Source organism: Ochotona curzoniae, unplaced genomic scaffold (assembly GCF_017591425.1).
Source record: "Ochotona curzoniae isolate NIBS_2020 unplaced genomic scaffold, NIBS_Ocur_1.0 scaffold_1852, whole genome shotgun sequence".
Classification (NCBI taxonomy): Eukaryota; Metazoa; Chordata; class Mammalia; order Lagomorpha; family Ochotonidae; genus Ochotona; species Ochotona curzoniae.
In genome coordinates this window covers 7,918,284-7,944,441 of record NW_024467087.1, presented here as the reverse complement: position 1 = coordinate 7,944,441, position 26,158 = coordinate 7,918,284, and the positions used below count along the sequence as shown (strand labels likewise).

Here is a 26,158-nt window from a genome sequence, read left to right as displayed (position 1 = left end):
CCTCCATGGGAGACAAGGAGAAGCTCCTATACCCTGACTTCAGCCTGGCACAGCCGTGACCATTGCAGCCATGTGAGGAGTGAATCAGTGCATGGAAACTATCTGCCTCTGCCTCCGTCTGCCTGTCTCTCCCTCTAACTATGCCTTTCAAATAAGTACAAATAAATCTTTAATATTAACGCATGTTTTATCCTTACAGCCTTGGAAATCTCAGTACAGTTGCCTAACACTTGACTACTTAACAGGTCTAAGGCAAATCTTCAAGGGTTTCCATGTCAAAAGGAACAGCAATCTTGCATTCAATGTCAACTCCCCAAGTTTAGTGACAGAAACCCAGCAGGAGCACAGACTATGTTAAATTAAGAAAACTGAAACCCAAAACAAGGGCTACACCAGAACTAAAATGAGGAGCTGCTGTTGAATGGATATACAGTTCAGTGTTACAGAAAGTGAACACTCTGTTTAACAATAAGGAATGGAATACAAAGGAATGGTTCATATGGCAAACTTTGTTACATATTTTTAGCACAATTAAAAATGAGTAAATTATCAAAAGCAAGCAGAAACTAAAGCAAAGATTGGTTCCTAGTTTATATAGCAGTTTTGCCTTTCCTTCTCCTAGACCATAAAGTTACGTAAATTGCCCACAGAGATCCATCACCTAACTCTAGAACTGGGTATCACAACTGCTATCTTCCAATTTTTGCTTTTACATGTTTATGATTTATAACTAAATCTATTGGCTTGCTGATAAATATCTTAAGCACAGTTTTGCTTTCACATACAAAGCAGAAGAGTTAAGTTAGAGTGTATTATTAAAGAACCAAGTTCATTATTAAAGCCCTGAGTTAAACCTTGATGACCAGTAGCAATGATGACAACTGCCCCCATGAGTACTTACAAGTGTGGTGTTAAGTACACACACATCGAAATGAATCCTTACCACCACTCTACCAAGTAAAATACTTCGTGCTGGGCATTATGGCACAGTAAGTAAAACTACTGCTTACAAAGATAACAGCCCAAATCAGGGCATGAGTTCAATATTTAGCTGCTGCACTTCCTATCCTGCTCCCTGCTAATGCATCTGGGAAGGCAGTGGAAGATGGCTCTACTGCTTGAACCCATGACACCTATATAGGGTATCTGGATGGAGCGTCGGGGATCATCCTGTCCCACTTCAGCCTTTACAGCTATTTCAGGAGTAAACCAATGGATAGAAGATTCTCTCTCTCTCTCTTCCTCTCTCTCTCTCTCTCTCTCTCTCTCTCTCTCTTTCAAATGAATAAATCTTCAAAAAAGAAATCAGGAAGGAGGAAAGAGGATGGGGATGCAGGCAGGAGTGAGGGTAGAGGGGGAAGTATCACTATGCTACTAAATCTGTATTGTGAAATACATAAAATGTGTTCACCTCATATAAATAAAATAACTTATTCAAACAAAAGTCACTTCAAAGATGATAACATTAAATCTCAGAAATTTACCCCCAAGTCACACAGTTAGAAAAATTTAAATAGATCTGTCTGTGAGTCTAGGTTTGGTTCAACTGCATACATCATGTAGGTATCACTTTACTGATTACGCTTTGGTGTATTTCCATTATCACTAAACACCACACGGCATTTCAGATACTTTTCACACTTCTCTAAAACTTCTCTAAATCCCTTTTCCTATTTGTGGTCATGAAACAATTCATAGCATTATTTCATTAGCCTCCCTTTACATGGCACATCCTCAGTGGCACCCCCCCCCCCGTGCACATCAAATTGAACAAAATATAAATCAATGCCATTGTACCAATTATACAAAATATTACTATAAGATTAATCACAGTAAGGATTTATACAACTTAATCCTGCAAATGTTAAATATTATACTCTGGAGAGAGAGAGCAAACATCTCAAATGTAATCTTACCTGAGAATTTTCATCTAAATTTTCCAGTTTTTTAATTTTTTGTTTCACTTGAGATGCAGTCCCTGCTACATCACCCAGCTCTGCTTGTTGATTGAGTAGAATTTCAACTTCAGCCACAAGCTAAAACATAAAATGAGGTTTTAAAAGAATACAAAATATTAAAACACTTCCTCTTTGTATGATCAAGTTTTGTAGGCTATCCTATTAAAGAAAAATGTCAATATTGAAAAAACACACAAGCTAAAACTTATTTAATCACAGAAGTAGAATATCTTATAAATTATCCTCCTGAATATCAATGAAAATCTCATAATTTATAAAATAATAATATGTGGGTAATCCCTACAGCTAATCCCACACTTGCCAGAGCCAGTATCCAATAGGGGTGCCAGTTTGTGTCAGGGCTGTTCCACTTCTGATCTAGTTCCTTGCCTGTCACCTGAGAAAGCAGTAAAGAGTGTCTCAAGTTCTTGGGATCCTGCACCCAAGTGGGAGACCCAGAAGTTTCTGGCTCCTGACTTTGGATCAGCTCAGCTCTGAGTGTTGCAGCCATTCGGGGAGTGAAATAGCAAATGAAAGTTCTCTTTGTAAATCTGCCTTTGAAAAAACACAGATAAATCATATAATACCATTATGTTTATAAGAAAACATAAATATCTTTGTATTTCCATGTACATACACATTCAAGTACGTTTCTATGTCTGTGTGTGAGTGAGAGAGTGGGTGGGCAGTGCAATGAAGAATGAATCCAGCACACTCAGCCCTCACCCTGATCTTATAAGAAAAGAAGCGAAGCATCCTACATGATCCAAGGCAGAAGAGCTACAAGATGAGCTTGGAATACCTATCCATGGAAGAAAGTAAGGAAATGCCTTTTTTAAATATTGGGGCATGTCACAAAGATAGAGTATTCAAGCAGTCATGAATTACATTCTGTGAGAAAGTAGAAACCTATGAACCAAACAACAAACAAGCAGAACAGAAAGATCTCGTTTTAGCGGAATGCCTGCAGCACACTGATATAGGATTGGACAAATCACCATTTTTGTAACCCACACAGTGAAAGAGACAGGTCCAGACAAGAAACACCAATACATGCTAAAAGTCTAGGCAAATGTTGCTGAGCAACAACCTATTTGTGTGGAAATTTTCTCCCCAATAATCTTCCACTAGTTACAAAGAGGAAAAATGTAACCACACATTAGACAAATTCAGTAACAATCTCATGGTGTAATCAAAATCCTCATCCATCATGGGCAGAAGGTGGGCACCAATCATTCCCAAAAGCCATGCTCTGACAAGAGTCCCTCAGTTACACTCTTCTAGTTGATTACATATATATGGAATATAATCACAAAACAATATAATAAAATTCAACATGCAGATATTTTCTTTTTTTAAGATCTAATTATTTTATTGGAAAGTTAGATATACAGAGAGGAGACAGAGAGGAAAATCTTCCGTCTGATGATTCACTCCCCAAGCGGCTGCAATGTGGATTCAGGGTACCAAAGCTTTGGGCTGTCCTCAACTGCTTTCCCAGGCCACAAGCGGGGAGCTGGATGGGAAGCGGGACTGCCGGGATTAGAACCGGCACCCATGTGGCATTACCATGCATCGATGGTGAGAACTTTAGCTGCTAAGCTACCGTACTGGCCCCAAAGATTATATTTTCAAAAGGACTGCACTATTCAGGATGTCAATGACATAAAGACAAATATTTAAAATTTGAAGATACTAAAGGAACCTGACAACTTAATGCATTGGCTGCCTCCAGTTTGGATCCTAGAGAAAAATGAAATTCCACAAGGGACATGACTGACTCAGCCAAGAGAAGTGAATACTAGATTAATATAAAAATATCACATTGTTGTTAAGTATAGTGAGTCCACTGTGGTTTTTAGAGCGTGCTTCCAAAAGTTCATAGAAACAATATTAAAATCTATTTTGGAGCAAATATTTTTGCAGTCCATATGCAATCTTTTAATAATATACATTTTTCACGAGCTTTTTGAAAGTCTCTGATACAGGAAAGAAAATATTCTTGTATTTAAAAGGAAGGGGGCATCATTTATGTAACTTATACCCAAGTGGGTCAAAATTATAGAAATGAATATGTATGTATGTATATATCTATATAAATATACATGTGCCTATATCTGAGAGAAGCAACTGAAATGATAAAGGAAATGACATGACATAGTATCGGTAAATTAATCTAGGGAAGTTGTTGATGATTTTCTTTTTTTTTTTAAAGATTTATTATTATTATTATTTTATTGGAAAGGCAGATATACAGAGAGGAGAGACAGAGAGGAAGATCTTCCGTCCGATGATTCATTCCCCAAGTGAGTGCAACGGGTCGATACTATGCCGATCTGAAGCCAGGAGCCTCTTCCGGGTCTCCCACGCGGGTGCAGGGTCCCAAAGCTTTGGGCCATCCTCGACTGCTTTCCCAGGCCACAAGCAGGGAGCTGGAAGGGAAGCGGGGCTGCCGGGACTAGAACCGGTGCCCATATGGGATCCCAGGCATGCAAGACGAGGACCTTTAACCACTTGCGCCACCGTGCCGGGCCCGATGATTTTCTTATGTTTGCAAATTTTCTATAAGCCTCCAAACTTTTTTAAAGGTAAATTCCTAACCCTATAGGACCTGTCGTTCCATCACTGTCAGATACAGAACTGATGAGTGAGATTAAAATACTGATCAAAAACAACTATGACTTGGCATACTAGAATACAACGAAAGGAGAAGAATTTGGTATGGATGCAAATTAACACATAAGCCAACGTGTAATGTTCAGGAAAACAGCTATTGTCCACATATGTGGTTGGGAATTGGGCAAAGGCACATAAAACTAAAAGGATCAAGACCAGTGTAACCTGCTCTTGCTTTATGAAGAATATAGAATTCCAAAAGATGGAAAAAGACTGTCAGTAACAGAACTCTGTGTCCAGAACGTCCTGGTCTTCTCCAATCTAATATTGCTAGAACAAATGAAACACCAGGCAAGTGACTAATTCATGGACTGAAAACAAGTGGGGCACATAGAGAGAAAAGGAATGAGTTTTCCCTGCCCTACTTGCTCAAATACTGTGAAAGAGATTGTGAGGCGCTTGGAGAAGAATGCCAAAAAAAAGGAAACAAAATCTATGTCTCTGAAGTGTATACAATGGATTACCCCTAAGGATCAAACTGGAGGGTACCTTTAATCTTTAAATAATGCAAAACGAAACATGATTTCATTTCCTCTATAAGTATTTTCACAAATAAATCGCTATATCAGAAACAAAAATGTTCTTTAGGTCACATGATCAGCATGATATGTGCTTTTTAAAAACCAAGATACCAACTAGAGACCATTATGTTCAATGAAATAAGTCAATCCCAAAAAGAAAAATACCATATGTTCTCTCTGATCTAAGGCAGCCATCAAGCAAATTATAAAATCAACAGCCTTTTCCATACTGTTTTTTGCTGTATCCCACATGTTTTGATGTTTTTGTTTTTACTTTCATTTCTTCCAAATACTTTCTTTTCTCTTGTCAAATTCATCACTGGCTCATGGATCGCACTGTGGCATCATTTTACCCAAGAGGCTTTGTGTTTCTTTGTTTCACCCATGCATTGGTTATTCGGTGGTGTGTTTTTTGACTCCATGGTGCTGTAAATTTTTTGGTTTTTCATACCAGTTGTTGACTTTGTTTCATAGTTTCTCATTTAAGGGAATGTATACTGATGGCATAAGAGAGACTACCATATCCAGATGTGAAGATACAATGCAATATGCATCCCTACTTCCAAATCAAAGATAAACTCGCAATGAAACTGTTAGACCTCTAGACAATGGGATGCTGCACTGTCTGACATTGTCTGTACCAGCAATGTCAGGACACACTTAAATAACAGACTGATGGACTTATGACTGCTTATGAAGGACTACACTATTATAACAATATGGGGAAAAATCAGTGAGGCAGTTGGGATTTGGAGGGTGGGGAATCCCAGACCTATGGAATTGTACCATAAAACTTAAAATAAATAAATAAGTAAAATTTAAAACAGTTAAAAAAAAAACAAGGAAGAAGTTATTATATCCTTTCAAAGCTACTCAACATATGAAAGCACCTTGTGCCCAAAATACATTTGAATAACAAGACTCAATGTAGAGAGTGAGTTTGTCCTTGTCGTACATGTTGGTGTTTCAGCACTTCCTCATAGGAAATTAGTAAGTCAAAGGGAGGAGAAATCCACAAACTTCAGTGAACTTTTTCATCATTTAAAGTCAAGGTTCACTCATTCTTTTTTTTTTTTAAATCACTGCATAGCTGTAGACATCTAACAAGATTAGGTTTCAGATTATCAAAGCTTAAGAATCTCTGAGATTGGGCCTGGCGCAGTAGTCTAATGCTCCTCGCCTTCATGTGCCAGGGTCCCATATGGGTGCCGGTTTGTATCTCAGCTGCTACATTTCCCATCCAGCTCCCTGCCTGTGGCCTGGGAAAACAGTTGAGGACAGAGCACTGGAACCCTCTACCCACGTGGGAGACCCAGAAGAAGCTCCTGGCTCCTGGCTCCTGATAGACTCAGCTCCAGTCGTTGCGGCCATTTTGGGAATGAACCAGCAGATGGAAGATCTTTCTCTCTGTCACCCCTTCTCTCAGTGTATCGGCCTTTCCAATAAAAATAAATAACTTTTAAAAAAATCTCTGAGACAATGAAAAGAAACGTTTTAACTGACCTCTTGAAAATCTTGTTCAAATTTCCATAGTTGCAGATACTGCTCCATCTTTAATTGGTGTTTTTCCCAAAATCCATCAAAAGCTGTCTCCATATCATGTACTTGTGCCAGCAATCTTAACAAAGAAAAGTCAAAGAACTCTTTCAAATTCCATCCGTTTTGGAGGAATGTAGTTCGATCTGCTTAGGACATTAAGAATTATAGGCAAAGCATGGTCTATGACTCAGTCCACTTGATAAACAGTGATAATCAATGTCCATAGAACTTATTCTGTTAAACAAGCTCATTTTGGAAGGAAAGCCCTGGAAAAAAATTCTCAGATTCCCAGAGGTCCAGGAATACTTTCACACCTCCAAGAATGCAACAATAATGTATAATTCTTCTTGAAAAATATATAATAGTTAACTCTAAGCCAAAAAGAGAATGCTTACTTATTAACAGTTTGCCAGTCACCACTTATTTGCTGATGACGTTCAAGGCTTGAGCTGACAGTTTCTCCAGGCACTTCCAGATTTGACAGCAGAATTCTTCCTTCTTTGGTAACTGCTGTAAGATCATTCTGTATAAAGGTAAAATAGGATGTATCAGCCAATTAATCACCTTACCTGATGGGCTTACAGAGAAGGAAATATACACCTGTGGCATACAGACAAGAAGCAGCCATCCAAGAATGCCCTTTGGCTTTCATAACTGCCCCAAACAAATCAAAGAATGCCTCAGTGCCACAGAACCAAAAGCTGTCAGGATGCAAGAAGTCCTTGCGTTCCAAACGGATATTGCAGTCGCTCTTTCACAAGATAGTCACGGGCCAAAGTATTGTTTGCTCTGCTGTGCAGTCACTCACTGGTGGAAGTTATAATAATCATCTGTCTCATCGTATTCTGTTAACAATTCTGAAATTTATTTATTTATTTGAGGTAGAAAGAAAAAAATGAGCCAGACAGACAGAACATCAGCTGATTCACTCCCCTAGATAACAACAATAACCCTCCAATGGGAATGAAGATGCTGGGAACTTTATCTAGGTTTTCCATGTGGTGGCAGGGACTCAAGTCCATGAACCATCACTGGTACCTCCCAGAGTCCACATTGGCAGGAAGCTGGAGTCAGGCGCTGGAGCCAGGAATTAAACACAAGCACTCTGCTATGAGACATGGCCATCTTAACTGCTAGGCAAACAGCACACTCCCTGTTAATATTTTCTATATGCAAATAGAGCAATAACAGCACAATAACGACTGCTACACTAGAAAGCATGGATACAAATAAGTTTTAATGCATATTCACATACTGCTGAATGCTTTTCTTATTAATATTGTCACCATCCACTCCCTGTCTTACATCTTCTCTTGCTTTACATTTGGAATATAATTCATTTGTCATGAAGCATATGCCTGTACTTATAAGGTCTTACCATTGGAAAGTGATTCAAGAACAGAAACTTTCTTTACATATCTGAAAATGGATCTAGGATCTCCTTCAGTAGCTCCAAGGACCAATCCTGTGCCCCAAAATTTACACACACACATATATATACATACAGATATAGTGGCAGAACAAGTTCCATGAGACCACCACTGATGTGAGTTAAGAACATAAATATTAAGAATTAATATTTAAGAAGGGCCAACTGTGTGCCAAAAGTTATTTAAATACAATGTATTTTGCTTCTTTTCGTCCTCATGGTCTCCAGTTGTAAGGCATGTGTCTATATACTAGAAGCAGCAACACCCACCTCCCAGTAACCATAAAGAAGCTGAATCTCAGAAACTAAGAAAATTGCCAAGGAGCTCTGTGAGGAGCAGAACATCTTTTCCTTTAGAGTTTTGTTTTTAGATAAATGATTTGAAAATTCAGTTTCCTTCTTACACATATCATCTCTATACTAAGCTTGAATCTGCCAGGGCACTCGGCAATTATACTTCAGACAGGTGGTTGTATTTGCTAATTTCCAAAATGAAACTCAGAATTCTTCACAATCCAGCGCTCCAGACAGAACTAGGCAGAAGAGGTCTGTTGTATTTTAAAACAATCAAGAAGTAATAGAAACTGAGTAAGCATTTGGTGCAATATTTAGATTGCTGCCTGGGAACACCCACAGCCTATATCAGACTGCCTGAGTCCCAAAGCCAGAGACCACACATTCAGACTCGCTCAGTTCTGCTTGTTGCAAGCATTTGGGAAATGGAAGAAACCCTCTGTCTCTCTCAAGTAAAAAAAAAAATTTTAAACTAGCGGGAAAAAAAATCAACTGAGAAACGTTGTCTTGATGACAGTACAAGCTTATGGCAGATAGCGTGAAAAATCAGGCCTCCCGACCCTTCAGGTTATTCTCCCATCTCACACCGTACTTCTGGTGGAGGACAAAACAAAACACCTGGTTTTATATTGCTATTTACCCTTCCTTCCAATTAAAAGGCCTTTCCATAAAGGACACATAGCTAAAAAGAAAGCAATTGTAGAATTCCTATTCTGGAGCATCTAAAAATTACTCTATTTGCAAATGAATAATTTCACAAGATCATATACCATTCACAAAAGGAATACTTATACATACCATATCACGGATATTCTTGTCCTGCAAATTTTTATTTTTAAAGTTTTTAATACTATTTCTCTTTTTTCTGCTTTTACATAATTGCATAAAATGGATATACTAAACACTTCTCCAGAAAAAAAAACTACTGAAGACTTTGGTCTGTCCAGTCTTAAACAATACCTTCAGCAGGTGATACTTTTCGGCACGAACTCCAAGAATTTCTTCTATTGCCGAAACATCATCCGGTAGTTCAGTCTCAGCCAATTCAGTTCCGAAAGATTGTAACATCTGAGCCATTTCTTTCACTGTGAGGGCAAAATTTTCTATAGCCTGCAAAGAGCCAGTGATTCTTTTCATTCCATGGAAACTCTGCCAGCATAGCAAAACACGGATCAGCGGTCGTATTCGCGGCATAACAAGCAACATGGAAACAATGAACACGCATGTGCTAATCAAATTTGGCCCTGCCTTTGGCAATCAGCTCTTAATCCTGCACCTAAGCCTCTAACAAACTTCAAGTGAGGCCAAAAGTCTTCTTTGGATGGTTTTTTATCCAAACTTCCATATTTATTTATTGGATACTAATGAAAACTTCTTTTGGTTTTTAGAAAACCTATTCTTTGTTTGTTTGTTTTTCTTTTTTATTTTTTGGAAGAACTTTTAATTTGACATTATTGGGCCCAGCAGCTTGGCCTGGTGGTTAAAGTCCTCGCCTTCAATGCGCCGGGATCCCATATGGGCGCTGGTTCTAATCCTGCCAGCCCCGCTTCCCATCCAGCTCCCTGCCGTGGCCCAGGAAAGCAGTCGAGGACGGCCCAAAGCTTTGGGACCCTGCACCCGCATGGGAGACCCGGAAGAGGATCCTGGCTTCAGATCGGCATAGCATCGGCCGTTGCGCTCACTTGGGGAGTGAAACATCGGACGGAAGATCTTCCTCTCTGTCCCTCCTCCTCTCTGTATATCTGCCTTTGTAATAAAAATAAATAAATCTTTAAAAAAATTAATTTGACATTATTTTAATGTTGTGCTTTTGGGCTAATGTACATAATTTCCCTTTATTTTAGCACTTTGTACAACATCCTGGAAAGGGCAGAGAAAACCTATTCTTAAAGGCCAAGTACTGAGCAATTGACTTTATGCCCTGGGAAATCAGGGGTTTCCTTATCTGTTTGCCTGTGCAATTGGCACAACTGTTTTATATCAACTTCACTTTTGCTGAACGATGAGAACAGTTTTTGTTATCATTTATGAGCAAGCATTAACATTCAAAATAAGGTGATGGTCTAAGGAAATAGGAAAACAATTTGTCAAAACAGTTCATTTCTGGTACTATGGCAGATATGAAAGTATCATCTCAAAAGTTCTATTGCACTGGAATGACAGTAAGGGTTTGTTGTGCAATTTGTTCCAAAATCAACTACTCACAGAAACATAGAGACCAGGCTCCGTTTGTTTCTCACATATGTCAAGGTATCTGCACTTTTATTTGCAACTTTATAGGTAATAAAGGCAAAAGATGGCTGGATAACTGGACTACACCTTCATACAGCTGGATGAGTTTTTGAATGAATACAGCGTTGCCTGAATTATCGACACAACTACCAGATGAAGAAAGTGGGGGAGGAAAATGCAACCATGATATCATGCACAGTATTTCCTTCCAAAGGATTCCTTTATCTATGGGATTTGACCACTCGCAGAGTAAAAGGCAAACTACAGTGATCACATGTTGTTTAAAACACAGACTCACACCTGGGCAGTGCACAGATGTATTTGTAAATTTCTAGTATATGTGCTGCTGAAGCGAGCACAATTTTGTAAATTTCTAAAACAGAAACACTCTGCTTCAAAACTGATTACCTCAGGAACATCACTAGGATGATAAAATTAATAAAATGACATTAATTGATTGCCATATGTTGAGCATTGTGCTAAACAATCATTCTAGCATCGCTAGGAGGCAAGGTAGTATTCCCATTTTACATAGTTGGGAAAATATTCAGAGTGGTAAAAATCAGTAGTCTCCGGATTTGAACCCAAAGCCTCTGTGTCTTCAGGTATCTACACAGCCACAGGCAGAATTTGACCTCCTTATTCCCTAGGTCTCTCCTTCAATTGTCACCCCCAATGACTCTTCATCTTTTGCAGATATTTCCTATAGAAAAAATCAAGATGTTGACATATATATATTCATACATACATATATATATGCATACTTGAAAAACAGGAGACCCAAAAATCTGTTGTTCACAAATAGGAAAAATGTCTAGAATAGGTCAAAGGTTAACATGAATTATACGCTCTACAGGAAGGTCAAAAACAACATACATTTCTGAAGATGATCCATTCACTGTGGCAGTACTGCAAGGTGCCGCCTAACTCAGGGGTTAACTGCTTGTCATCAATGTATGTCAGCAAATCACTAACTGAGCTCAGCATAACAACCTATATAAATAAGCAAGAAAAATACTGTAAAATGATTTTAAGCAAACATTTAGCAGAAAATTAGCTTTCATAAATGGTTCTAGCAGTTCTTTCCTGCACTTGCCTCCAGACTTATAGGCAGGATCTTCTTTGGGTTATAACTGTTTTTATTACAAAACATTTCTCCACAAAGCTTGATTGTTCTCCATGGAAACTTTATCCTAGTCATTTAGGAGTTTGCATTGCTCAAGCTCAAACTTCTGAAAGAATTACCATTTGCCCAGAACAAAGTAAAAGGGCCTTCTGTGAAAAACTGATTATTTACCAAAATAGTCTGATTTTTTTTTCAAAAAAAATCAAAATTCTTAAGCACTCTATCACTAATTCTAAAACATATAAAAATATCTTTCTGAAACAACAAAAAAAACACAACTCTGAATTAGTTTAGGACATAAGTACATGGGAATTCACATAAAAAGTCACATAATTATTCTTACTAAAAATAAAAGGTCTTGATTGTACACACATAGATGTATTTATACATAAATGCACACATATACATATATAAAATGTATGGTACATATCTTTTTCAGGAAGAATTGCTTTTTAAATGGATGAATCCATTCCATTTTTAGCAGTGAAAACAGAATTTACATTTTTACAAGTCAAATTTTATTTTTTTATTTTAAATGTTAGCTGGGAACATTGAGACAAACATCATTGCACAAAAGCCTCACAAAAACATTTAAATAAAATACTGTTACCGGTAATTTGAGCATGAAATCTTCCTGACTGAACCGGAATCCAATATCTGTGAAAGTTCGTTGAAGAAAACTGGTAGGACGTAAAACCAAAACCAAGTGCAAGTTCCCAGGGAAGGAAGCCTGTAGGAAAAAAAAGGGGGAGGGGTGGAGGGAGGGAAGAGAAGGGAAGGAAGGGAGAGGAAACGGAAGGGGAGTGGAGGGGAGAAGAATAATAAAGTCAAGAAAAAAGCACACTCAATTGGGTATGTATCAGAAAAGACATAACTAAAGGAAACAGCGTTAAAGCTATAAAAGCCAATAAAAATCCAACACATTAAAATGGAGATTGATAAAATCTAAAAACATGGAAACAGAAATAAAAATATGGCAAGGTTATCAGAATTAATCCTTAAAATGTTCTTTGCATGGACTTTTCTCACACTTTACAAGTAGATTCCAAGTTATGAAGAATTAAACTCTAAAATTTCATTTTAAAACTAATCATCTGAATTCGCATTTCATTTGTTTCCCAAGAAAATAAATAAAATAAGGAGAGAGGCTTCTAGGATAGCCCTAAAAAAACAAAGAGGGCTCTATGCTTTTACAAAATAAATAGTCCAGCTCCTCAGAACATATCCAAAGGAAATGAAATTTGCATATGAGAAAAGAATCTGTAATCCCATATTTACAGCAGCACAGTCTACAATAGCAAAGACATGGAAACCACCCAGATGCCCTTCAAAAGTGGAGTGGATAAAGAAACTGTGGTACATCCACTCCATGGAATACTACTCAGCCATTTGAAAGAATGAAACTCTACCATTTGCAACCAAATGGTCCAAAGCAGAGACCATTATGCTCAGTGAAATAAGTCAATACCAAAAGGAAAAATAGCACATGTTCTCTTTGACATAAGGCAACCTTCACGCAAAATACGAGGTCAACAGCCCTTTCAATACTGTTTTTGCTACATCTCAGGGGGATTGACATATTTTTATTTTTATTCATTCAAAAAACAAAATTGTTGTTTTTCTTGTTAATTTCCACACTGGCTCATAGAACATACAATAGCAGCATTTGCTTCAGGAAGGTTTTTGATTTTCATTTTTTCAGCAAAACATTAGTCATTCAACAGCATATTTAACTTCATGCTGTAAATTTTCTATTTTTCTCTCTGTTGTTTATCATGTTTTATGGTTTTTCATTTAAGAGGATGTATAGTAACTATATGATCACATGCTCATGTGAAGATACAATGAAGATACTCTGTGAAGATGCAGTGTGCATCTCTACTTCCAAATCAAAATTGAACTCCCAATGAAACTGTTGAATGTATCTTGACAATAGGATGCTGGACCCTGCCATTGTCCATGCTTACAATGTCAGGATACACTTAAATAACAGAATGATGAATGTACAACTGATTATAAAGGACTATATTATTGTACTGATATGGGAGAAGTCAATGGAGGATGGGAATTTGAGGAGGAGGGAAGGAAAATTCTGGAATAATAAAATAAATTTAAAATTCTTTTAAAGGAAAATGTACTATGGAGTGGAAACATATTTTATTTTCATCCAAGCAACATTTACCAAAAATTATGTATGTGCCCATTCCAAAAATTGTAAATAGATGATTCCAAGCATTGTTAGCCAACAATTGTACACAGATCTATGTAATCCCTACACAATTTGTAAGAGAATGGCAGTCTAATAGCACAGTCCCTTAGTAATCAAGTGCTGACAAAGCCCGGGTCACCGTGTATCTGGAGCCGAGAGGAGGGACTAGGGTTGAAAAGAAGACACACACTGGGTCATTCGTGTAAGGATAATGCCGTTTATTGAAACTCCACGCTGCCTTTTATACTCTGCCTAGTTCCTCTCAGTATTTATCCAATGCTCAAGCGGCTGTCCTAAAATCCCCGGGGGGCATAACTTGACAATCAGGAAGCAGGAACTTGAGGTTAAGCCGGGGGCTAAATGTGTCATGCTAAGATTGCACCTCCTGCTACACCTCTTGAGAAACAAATGAAGCTGTTTTTAAGCTCTCAACCCTTGGGAGACCGGGCCCTGCAATCAAGAATTTCATAGCATGAGGCATTGATAAATGTAACAGGGACTAGTTTAATATACAAGGGGAAATGGTAGTACAAAGCCTGCTAGAGAAAGAACAAAAAAGATTGAAATCACAGAGAGGAACTAACTGGATCAGAACACTACTCTAGCTCCCAAGTATTGCCCCGGTTTAGGACAGTGAAAGAACATAGTAGCCAGTCAAAACTAATAGTTATATGAAGGGATTCAAAAGACAAAATGAAGGGCAATATATAAAATTACTAAGGGCTGGAATAACATGGATGACAGTAATAATAAATCATAAATTATTAAATACTTGCTTTATGCCAAGTATTTTGCCAACACAGTCACATTTTCCTCCTCATAATAATCCCATAAAGGAAATAGCTGGCACCTTTTACAAATAAGGTGAGGCTCAGTTAATTTAGGTATAACTTGTCCCAGCTCGTGACACCTTGATTTACACCTAAATGTGTGCTCTTAGTCATTAAATTCCACCGCCTCTAGAAGAGGTCTGTTCAGTGAAGCTAGAGGAAGATGGTGCTGTACAGAACACATGATGGAATGGAAAGGAGCTAAGGAGCCACATTGGAAAAGATACTAAGTTTCTGTTTTTGTGTTGTCTTTTTCACCGAAATTAAAGAGTCTCTAAGTGGTATTGAGTAGAGAACAGCAAGGTCTGATCCACATTCAAATCATCACTTTGGCTTTGAGAAGGGGAAAGAATACAAGCAGGTTCCCACATGGTAGCCAAGCCCACAATGCTGCTTCCTGCTATGCTGACATTCTATATGGGCCCCAGTTCATCTGCTAGCGAATCCACTTCCAATTCAGCTCCTTTCATGGAGAAATCAAATACTGATTCTAAGAATGGCTATCAAGGGGCCCAGTGCAATAGCCTAGTGGCAGAAGTGCTCGCCTTGCTTGCATGTGCTGGGTTCCCTTATGGGCGCTGGTTCCTATCCCAGCTGTCACATCTCCCATCCAGCTTCCTGCTTGTGGCCTGAGAAAGCAGTAGATGACAGCCCAAAGCCTTGGAACCCTGCACCTACATGGGAGACCTGGAAAAAGCTTCTGCCTCCTGGTTTCAAATCAGCTCAGCTCTGGCCATTGCAGCCCACTTGGGGAGTGAACCAGCAGATGGAAATTTTTCTGTCCCTCCTCTCTATAAATCTGACTTTTCCAATAAAAATAACTAAACCTTTCAGAAGAAAAAAAAAATGGTTATCAAATCCCAAGGCCCCAACCTTCCAACACACAAAGAGAAGCAGTGAGTAGAGTGTTTGGCCATGTGTTAACATGAAACACTGATGTAAGCAGAACACATTCCTGCCGTAGTACTAGTCAAACCAGTGCTCAGGCAGGAAGATGTTGAGGATACTACTCTACAGCAGAAGGTAACAAGACAGACAGTTCTTTTTTCTTAGTCTTAGGGTTTTTTGCTTGTTTTTCTATTTTTTAGCTCCCCCATATAAAGGAGATTATGATTTGTCTTTGTGGGTCCGGAGCTTCATCTGGTGTCCCGAATGACTTCAGGGTCCCAAGGACTTTGGCCATCTCCCATTACTTTCCCTGGTGCATTAGCTGGGAGCTGAATGGGAAGTGGAGAACCCAGGAATCGATCTGGCACCTATATGGGCTTTGGAAGTACAGGCACCAGCTTAGCTTGTTATACCACAATGCCAGCCACTAATTTTGTCAACATTTAAAGCAAAATTATTTGTTATTACTGTATGGATTGTAGTTCAATCTGATTTCATCATCTTTTCTCTCTTATTTTCCTTATTGTCACATTCTCCAGTATTTTGTTAATGAGTATAAGTATAAGGACCTGCTACTGAACATCTGCAAGCCCAAGACACTCATGTGCCTCCAAGTTTGTGCATTGCGTAGGAAGGAGTGGGAAGATTCTACAGGGATAGGGAGGGCCTTGCGGCAATACTTTGTCCAAGATTCCTGGGCTCTACTCTGCCATTCCTAGGCGATTAGGTTGTCCTAACAGCCAGGTCTGGGGATAGCCAATTACACAGCAGGGATCACTACAGGGAGAAAGAAAGAAGGAAGGGAGGGAGAAAAGAAAGAAAGAAAAGAAAGGAAGGAAGGAAGGAATAAAGAAAGAAAGAAAGAAAGAAAGAAAGAAAGAAAGAAAGAAAGAAAGAAAGAAAGAAAGAAAGAAAGAAAGGAAGGAAGGAAGAAGGAAGGAAGAAAAGGAAAAGCATAAAGAAAGAAAAAGAAATCACTGTCTATAGAATCAGTCAGGAAATAAGTTTAGGCAAAGGTAGGCAGTATTCATTTGCTCGTAAGTCAAGTACATTGTGGTGAGTACTTATTGAACCAGTACTTGCTCCATTTGACAAAGTGATTTAATCTAAACTGCTTCTATCCTAAAGATAACTCCACATTCTAAGCAGATGAAATTTAAGTAAATCCTTCTGACTATTTTAATCACACATTCTCTTTCCTTAATTCCTTCAAAGTGTTTAGGAATTTGCTTATCGAAAAAAATCTGTATTTGAAAGAAGTTTATTAAGTACAAAAACTTCAGTTATTTACACTACCATTACATTTATAACATTTTGCATGATAGGATAATTTAAGGACATTGATTGAGCTACCACATGTATTATCATAGAACACACAGATTCTGTTAACTCATTAGGTATTGCCAAATTCAATAGCCATTTGGGGGACTACATATCTATACAACATCTATACAACAACTACATAGCTATACAACAACTCATCAATTGAGTAACACAAAACAATTCAATCGATTTCTCAAAGTTATTTGCTTCAGAAACCAAAGCATGTAGTTTAGATCACAGATGTTGTTTCTGTTCCTCACACCCCTATTAAGAATCAAACATACTTTTTTTATTCCAATGCCCTTCATCTATCCCAGGTCCTAAATTTATTTTTTACAAACCTTCCGCTTTATTTATTCTTGTCAATTTACAAGGCAGAAAGGCAAATAAACAGACAGAGGGCAGCCATCAACTTCGATTTCCAAATACCTGAAAGACAGCAACTGAGGGGGATAAAGCTGGGAACCAAGAATTCAGCCCACATTTTCCAGAAGAGCAACAGGAACCCAATTCCCCGAGTCATCACCACCACTTCCAGGTGGTGCATTATTAAGCAGCAGGAATTGGGAGTGGATACTGGTGTCAAACCCAGGATGATGGTTTTGGATGAAAGCATCCCAAGCAACCTTTTCCTAGACCAAATTCTCACTTCCCAGACACTTTAAAACATGATTGCCAAAGCACTAGTACTAAAAGTGAATCCACACTCCTCATGAATGGCTCATTTGCATAGCTTCCATAAATAACCACTCAAAGCCTTAAGAGTGGGGAGACTGAATGGTTGGACAGGAGTAGGAGTATCAGTGTTAATCGAGTGCTTATTATGACAACAATGCTCGGGATGAGAATTATTATCTACAAGCAGTAGCTCTATCTTTATCCTCGTTTCACAACTGCAGAAACCAAGTTCAAGAGGCAGAACAATGACTCCCCAGAGATCTCCACATCCTAATTCTCAGAACTGATGAACTTCACCTTAAGTGGTTTTTCTAAGGGCCCTGAGATAGGAAGACTTTTGGATTATCAAAATGAGATCAATGTTAACCCAAAGGGTCCTTATTAGGAAAAGAGAGAAGGAGGAGGCAGAGGTGTGACAACAGAAGCTGCCTTGAGAAGCTGGAAAAGTCAAAAAGAAGCAACTCACCCCAGAGCTTTCAGAAGGAAGACAGCCCTGCCAACACCTTAATTTCAGTCTGACCTCCACGGCTATAATGATAATTTTGTTGTTGTTGTTTTAAGTTACTTTGCAATAAGAAGCTAACATTCTGAGGTTTTGAGGGGTTACGTAAATTTTCAGACTTAAGAATGATAGAATTAAAGTCTTGTCGCTTACTTATAGAAGCATATTGATCATCAACAGGAGACACTTGGAGAAGGAGAGAAGGGATGACACAAGGATCATATTCAGAATTGATACTCAGGCTGGTATTGTGGCATAGCGGGTTGAGCCACCAGTTAGGATATCCACAGCCTATATGGGATCAATAGGAATCTAGTGTTGCCTCCACTTTTTTAAAGATTTATTTATTTTTATTGGAAAGACAGATATACAGAGAGAAGGAGAAATAGAAAGATCTTCCATCTGCTGGTTCACTCTCCAAGTGGCCGCAATGGCTAGAGCTGATCCAATCCGAAGCCAGGAGACCAGAGCTGTTTCCGGGTCTCCTTCATTGCTACAGGGTCCCAAGGTTTTGGGCCATCCTCCACTGCGTTCCCAGTCCACAAGCAGGTAGCTGAATGGAAAGCGGAGCAGCTAGGATATGAACCAGTGCCCATATGGGATCCTGACACAGGCAAGGTGAAGAATTAGCCACTAGGCTACTGCACTGGGCCCTGGCCTCCACTTTTAATTTAACTGCTTCTCAATGCACCTGGAGTCAGTAGGTGATAGCTCAGGCACTTGGGTTGCTACAAACCACATGTGAGACCCTAATGGGATACTGGGAATTTGGGGAAGTGAAGCAGCAGATGGAGGAGATCCCCACCCCTGCTCTCTCCTCTCCCCTCCCCTATCTTCTCTTTTAAATAAATAAATGTGTTTTTCTAACTGTTTCAGAATCTCAACCTGAAATCTAAAGATGACAAATTTGATTGTCTACCATGTATAAGCAAAATTATGTGAAACAGAATTTAAGTTAAGCCCAGAGTGGAGCAGCCATTCACACGCTCGCTGTATGAGGAAGCCCCAAAGGAAGTGGTGGGGACGGCAATGAGGTGGGGGTGGGGGTAGCCAAGACAGGAATGGGGAGAAGTCACTATTCATGTCCATTGCTGTCATGAGAGAAGGTGAACCCAGCATTGCCTAATCTTCGATTTCTCAAGAGAAGCCAGAAATTCAACTTCTGTAAGAAAACAAGATTTGTAAAGATGGGAACCAAGTTAAAAATTTGTTAAACTATTGTATGATCTAAACAAAACACACCTGCGGGCTGCTACTTTGAAATCTCCAAAGGAAAAAGTAGTATCTGAACGTGGCCCATCAGCAGCTACCGGACACCCCGCTCTGTGGCTGCTGGCTGCGTGAACCTGACAGATCGTCTGGATTTAAAAACGGTTGCATCCTTCTATGTGGCATGCATATAGGTATAGAGAGGATGCTGTCTTTTCTTTTTCTATTTGTGTAAGTAAATGTTTCAAGATACTCCTAAAAATCTAGTATCTAAATGAACAATTGAACAGCGCATGACAGGGTGGGCACATATCACAACAAATATAAGCAGAGTTGAAAACCACTGAGGTCTCCCAATCCAGTTTGAAAGGACTGCGTTTCTAAATTCTTGTGTATGCTGCTTTAAGAATCTGTAATCTGTACGGTTATATAAACATGAAAAAGCACAATTTCTATTTACCCCCAAATCAAGCCCTAGATTTTAAAACTATAAATCATTTTTGAGAAGTTGTCAAGAAAAAAAGGCATGTGAGCAGGAGTCAGCCGTGTTTGATTTTGCTGCTTTGTTTTTTCTGTGCAAAGAGATGAAAAGACTTAGCAGGAGAGTAGAAACAGCACTGGCTTTAGCTGCTGGTAGGCATTTTTTGCTCTTGTGTTCCAACATGTGACTGCTTAAAGGCACCTTAGTAAAGATGAACACGCGCTTCAGTTTTTAGGGCTCTGAGCCTGAGTGCGGTCCCGGCCCGTCTCTGCGGCAGGCCTTACCAGCCCCTCAGGGTGAGATGCAGACAAGCTTCCTCTCCGCTTTCCCTCCAGGAAAACACAGCGCTCCCTCCTCTTCACACCTGCCCACACACCTCCCAGTTCCTTGCTCTGACGGCAGTAACCACAACAATAACAACAACAGACACAAACCCAGGACAACATTGCCCTACTGCCGTGTAGAAACTGACCTGGTTTAGTATTTCTTTGGTTAATAACTAATTGGGTGCAATCTAAATATTGCAGGCCTGACTTTCAATTATGCTAGTTATTTCTTTCTTTCAAAATATATGAAGAACCCTATACAATACAGTTTGGTTATTTACCATAAAACCATTTATATTTTTATAGATTTTTCTTTGATATCTTTATGGCAAAGAAAGGCAGTATTGGTAAGAGGTAGCCTTGAGAGGAAGTCATTGCACATGGGTAATATTTGTTATATATACCATCCCATTTAGCCTTCACAACATTGCAGTCAAGTAGGTATTGTTCCCATTTTACAGATTAGAAAATAAATAGTGGCACAGACTGGATCTTAGACAGGCATGCTCCTTCTGGATACCTACAGACTGAGATTTACCGTTTACCACCTAGGAATGATTTGACCTTGACATCTGCAAAATGGGAAGGCAATAACACTCTCAACAAGTTGTTGTAAGCAATTAATCATTCTGGAAAGCACTGAATGGTAACATTATAATATCATGACATAATATTAAGATTGCTGACATATTATTGATCTTGAGAAAGTATGATCTTCCTCTTCAGAAATGTGCCAGGGAAATTTCATATCCCCCACTATAGAGAATAGTTTTCAAAGGCATGAGAAACTTGCAGTCTTCCCCCACGTTCCCTCCCTTAAAGCACACAGAAAGTATGAGTTACTCCACACACAACCACACAGCTTGCCAAAGGAACTCTTGGATCAGACAGTTCCATGTATTTCTCCTTCCTTATGGTTTGCTCTTCTTGTCACCTATGTATCTGTTCTCCCTACTCTTTCTTACTGAGATATAGTCATTACAATTTCTACCAAGTATGTAGCTCAGTCCTCCTTTGGACTTTAAAGTCCATTGGATTGTGCTTTTGGGTTCCGTCACATCTCCAGCAATGGCCTCAACTCCAGAGACCCTTTAAAGCTAAATTTTTCATTCTGGTCAAGTCCTATTCATACAAACAAAATAAATCTTCCACCATAGTTCATGGCTGTGTACTTCACCTAATCAATTTCATTTTCAAGATGTCTGTTGTTAGGGAGCACTTCAAGTGACTCATGACTGATGAAAAAACATACAGAAGAATTGAAGAAAGAAAACAGGAACATATTCTAGCTTCAGTTCCAAAAACATATGTCTTTCCCCACCAAGGAGTTCTGCTGGAGCAGTTATTGATGAGCCTGTCGACCCTCTACACTCACTTGAGAGCTCCTTCAGCCCAAGAACCTTTCATTGCTTGTCTTTGCAACCTGTATGACATGTAGCACAGAGCTATATAAATCTTTTCAGCAAGTACCTACGTGCATTTGTTTTTAATGTGTGTATATAGACATGAGACTAAGCTTAGCATTGAGAAAATCTTTATGTTTTGAAGAAATCAGCAACTTTGTAAAAGCTTAAGTCAGTTATCTTTGAAAACAGAAGTGCTACTATCAGCACACGACACAGCAAAGCACATGCACAGGCATTTTTGTGCACAATAATTATCTACTGGGAGTTGGAAGCTACTATTCTCATAATACAAAATCACACAGCGCTGAAGACACAAGACTGTCACAACAGTCATAGCCTAAGTGTCATTTTTAATTAGTGTTCTAAGTTTTATTAGAAAATAAATCATTTACTCACCATGGATGCTCATCGTCTTTCCATATCAAGTCTTACTTTTCAAAATGTCATGTTTTTCTATAACCAGTTTTTACATTCTCATTTGTTATTTCAATGCTTTAGTAAGCAAGTTTGCATTTTAAACCGTAATATCAAAAACACAACCTCAATTTTTGAAAGCAAAACATGGCATTTAAAGCTTATTGATGACAAATTTGTTATTAAATGGACTGTTATTTCAATATTTCTCTAAAATATATCTAACAGTCATCTTAAAATTTTCTGCAATCTAGTGTATAATTGAAAAATGAAACAAAATTTAAGTGGAAGAATATCTAAAAGGTACCTGAGAGATTTCCAAATTCAAGCCCTAAGCAAAAAGTGACTCACATTCTTTTTCCATAAAAGAAAATCAAAAGTTGTCAACAGGCTAGAATTTTGCTACTTTGAAGTTTAAGTTTGGAGAGGAAAAACTGAAATCATAACATTCAAAATCATCACTGTTTTCAATTTTTTTCTTTCACTTATACACCCAAGAAGGCAGGACACAAGAAGGGCTGCCTTGCAATCAACCTCAAGACCTGTCAGTATCGTACCCTACTCGACCATGGTAGAGGAAAGAATGGATCCTTTTTATAGCTATTAGCTCATGATTTAATGCTACATTGCCAAGCTATTCAAAATTATTCATACGGTCTTAAATAACACAAATAACGAAGCTCCATCACACACTTACAACACAACATTCAGATTTAAAAATTATATTTTATCTCAATTCTCTTAAATTATACTATGTCAATAACACAGTAATTACATCAATGATATCCATGCAAATACAAGCCTCCATCTCTCCATCCAGCTACAGAAGCCCCATTCAGCAGTTTGTGCTATAGCACCATGCTGCAGCATCCCTGCACTTGAACTTGGGAATACAGGCTTTCCAGGACTGCAGGCAGAGCCCTTACCGCATTTCTCCTGAACCTCATCTTGCCTCTCGGGGGATTTGCTTCTGCCATCTCGCCTATGCACAATTACTCTCTTCTTTTCCAATTGTCAATGCAACATTGATGAAATATGAGCTGCTTCTTGGGTAGTATTTAAAAACGGCAGCCAAAAATCTCGATCAAACAAAGCTACTGTAGCTGCTTCCATTACCGCGGTGGCAGCACTGCAAAAAACCCACTATCCCTGATTAGTCAGCTGACAGATCGTTCCCTGCCGCTCATTGTAATTCAGAGTTGACACATTCCGCAATTACTTAGCCTGATTGAACCTTGTGGATTAGCTTGTGCTGGACAGCTCAAGAAGATCAGGCATGTCCTAAGTGTGGAGGAAGGAAACAGCCAAAGCTCCCCCCACTAGGAGCAGCCTCGATGGGAAAGGCTTTCTGCTATGCGCAATTGGATTTTTAAGGTGGAATGAGAAGAATCTTTGTGAAGGTAGTATTAACTGATAACCTTTTACTCCAGTCCTAGTCTGTGACTTCAATTCCAATGCTGGTTTTCTTTTTCTTTACATTCTATTCTGGATTTGCATATTCTGAAAAAGGTTATAGTTTGTAAATTTGCTGTAAATCTTGTTTGTAAACTTTCTTGATAATAATATAAAAATAACAAATTGTGTAAGATGTTTAGGATTCTCCCCCAAATTAACCTTTCCCTAAAATAGCTAAAAGAGAGCATTTTGAGTGTTCTCACAGCAGAATGATGATAAATTTTTAAAGTAATAGATGCTTTGATTTAATTTGTTCATTACACAGTGTACATATGAATCAACACTTCACAGTAACCTTAACATGTATAATTATGTGCCAATTAAAAATATTTAAAAATATTTCTTCTCATCATGAATTATAATCTGATTTCAATTATCCTTGAATCTGCATATTAAGGCTTTCAAATTTAATCGTATGATTATTTCATAGACACACATTTGAAATACACCACAGCTTTCACCAGAAATGCTTGCCAAATACCAACTATTCCCCCTGACATAAAAGCTTACTTTCAGTATTTTTTATTTCAGACAGTGTTCATTAATAATGGTTAAGATAAAATTAATGAGCCTTGACTATGGTTATAGAAGCTATATCACAGGCAGAAACATTTAAAACATTTCGTAAAAAGCAAAGAACACCTAAATTAACCTACAGCCATTCACACGCCATCACATCCTCTACCACATCATTCTTGCCCAATCACCATCAGGTTGGTAGTGATGAGAAGAAAGGGACTCTGACTCTTAAGTGCTCTGATGGGCTTAGCTGGTTTCTCTCCACTGAGAGAACAGCCTCAGGGGAAACAGAAATGGAACTATCACTGCCCACAAAATAAGTCAGGGTCACTTGCTTACTCCATGTGGCCAGAACCAAGACCTAGTCTTCATGGGGAAAAGAGAGTGAGAGATAGACACATCAGCTCCAAGCAACCTCTCCTGTTAACAAAAATAAAACTTTATGAAAAAAACTGATGACACGTGCCAACAATCACATAGTGAAAGTTGATGCAATCATGGCGTACAGTATCAGCCAGAAAAGGAGAAATGCTATGGGCTAGCATTGTGGCATAGCAGCCAAAGCGCCGTCTGCAACACGGGCATCCCAAACGAAACGGGCATCCCAAACGGAGCAGCGGATGAAAGATTCACATTCTCACTCTCGGCATATATGTGTGTATTTGGGTTTGGGTTTGTTTCCCTCTCTCTATAATTCTGCCTTTCAAATAAATAAATCTGTTTTAAAAAGAAAACAGCTAGGCAATAAAAATACTCTCACAGCAAATGCTACCTTTAGTATAAAATGATTTGTGATTGGCATAAATCAAGGTCTGACCAACAAGGCTAAAGACCAGTGTTAAAACACAGGAGCAGGGGCAGGAAACACGGCATGACAGGCTCAGGTTCAGTCTGCAGCACCAACATCCACTACAGACACTAGTTCATGTGCCAGCTGCTCCATTTTCAATCCAGCTCTCTGCGTATGGTCTGGAAAAGCAGTGGAGGATGGCTCGGGTCCTTGAGCGTTGTCTCAGAAACACTAAATTCGTCTATCCAAGTAGAGAGGACATCAACTGGAATTTATGAAATTTAAATTCTTGCTCCAGCTATTTCAGTACTTAAATATGTCACAGCATGTAGCCTTTCCAAAGTATACATGTTAATTTAATTTCATCATCTCTGAGCTAATCATACTACCTGCCTGTAGCATTTAAACAGGAGAGAAAATTCAAAAATCGATATTATTTAGTAAATATGAAAGTATTGCTACTTTATTTCTAAAGGCTTATTTGTTTATTTGAAGCAATTACACAGAGAGAGATGATATATACGTGTGTGTGTGTGTGTGTGTATATATATATGTATATATATATATATAGAGAGAGAGAGAGAGAATTTTCCATCTGCTGCTTCACTCCCCCAATGGTGGCAACAGCAGCAGCTTGGGACAAGATGAAGCCTCTTCCAGGTGTCCCATGTGGGTTCACGGGCCCAAGCATTTGGATCATTTTACATTGCTTTCCCAGACGCATTAACAGGGCGTCGGATCAGAAGTGGAGCAACTGAGATTTGAATTGGTGCCATACGGAATGCCAGAATCACAGATAGCAGCTTTACCCAGAATGCCATAGCATCAGCCCCACAATTTTTGGTAGCTCATTTGATACTAGCATTAGCTCCACTCTCCATTCTTCAGATTTAATACCTCTTGGGCCCAGCATTGTGGCCTAGCAGCTAAAAGCCCTCGCCTTGATCATGCCAGGATCCCTGATGGGTGCCAGTTATAATCGCAGCATTCCTTCTTCTCATCCAGCTCCCTGCTTTTGGCCTGGGAAAGCAGAAAAGGACAGCCCAAAGCCTTGGGACCCTGCACCCACATGGGAGTCCTGGAAAAAGTTCCTGGCTCCTGGCTTTGGATTGGCACAGCTCCGGCCGTTGCAGCCACTTGAGGAGTGAATCATCGGATGAAAGATCCTCTCTGCCTCTCCTCCTCTCTGTATATCTGCCTTTCCAATAAAAATAAATAAATTTAAAAAAAAGATTTAACACCTCTTAGAAAAATAAAACTTTAAATAAAACTTTGCGGACTTTTTGCCAAGATGTGGAATAATGCAAGCTGGCTGTGAAGAAAATAATGCTCTCATTCATTTTACAATATCAG

The 26,158-nt window shown here is 38.8% G+C and overlaps 1 protein-coding gene across 5 annotated transcripts in view; it reads right to left on the bottom strand.

Moving 5' to 3' along the window:
- The window catches only part of MCF2 (MCF.2 cell line derived transforming sequence), a 70,246-nt gene that overhangs the window by 30,920 nt on the left and 13,168 nt on the right, over nt 1-26,158 (bottom strand). For 3 of the 5 annotated variants that reach the window (XM_040999490.1, XM_040999493.1, XM_040999489.1), the window contains exons 4-9: nt 12,386-12,505; nt 11,526-11,642; nt 9,378-9,527; nt 7,090-7,217; nt 6,659-6,773; nt 1,917-2,036 (exon numbers count right to left, since the gene is read on the bottom strand). In XM_040999490.1, coding sequence (XP_040855424.1) covers nt 1,917-2,036; nt 6,659-6,773; nt 7,090-7,217; nt 9,378-9,527; nt 11,526-11,642; nt 12,386-12,505 — 750 coding nt within the window. Of the gene's footprint in view, nt 1-1,916; nt 2,037-6,658; nt 6,774-7,089; nt 7,218-9,377; nt 9,528-11,525; nt 11,643-12,385; nt 12,506-22,967; nt 23,382-26,158 lie in introns of those variants that run through there. The other 2 variants (XM_040999491.1, XM_040999492.1) reach the window with 2 other exon arrangements.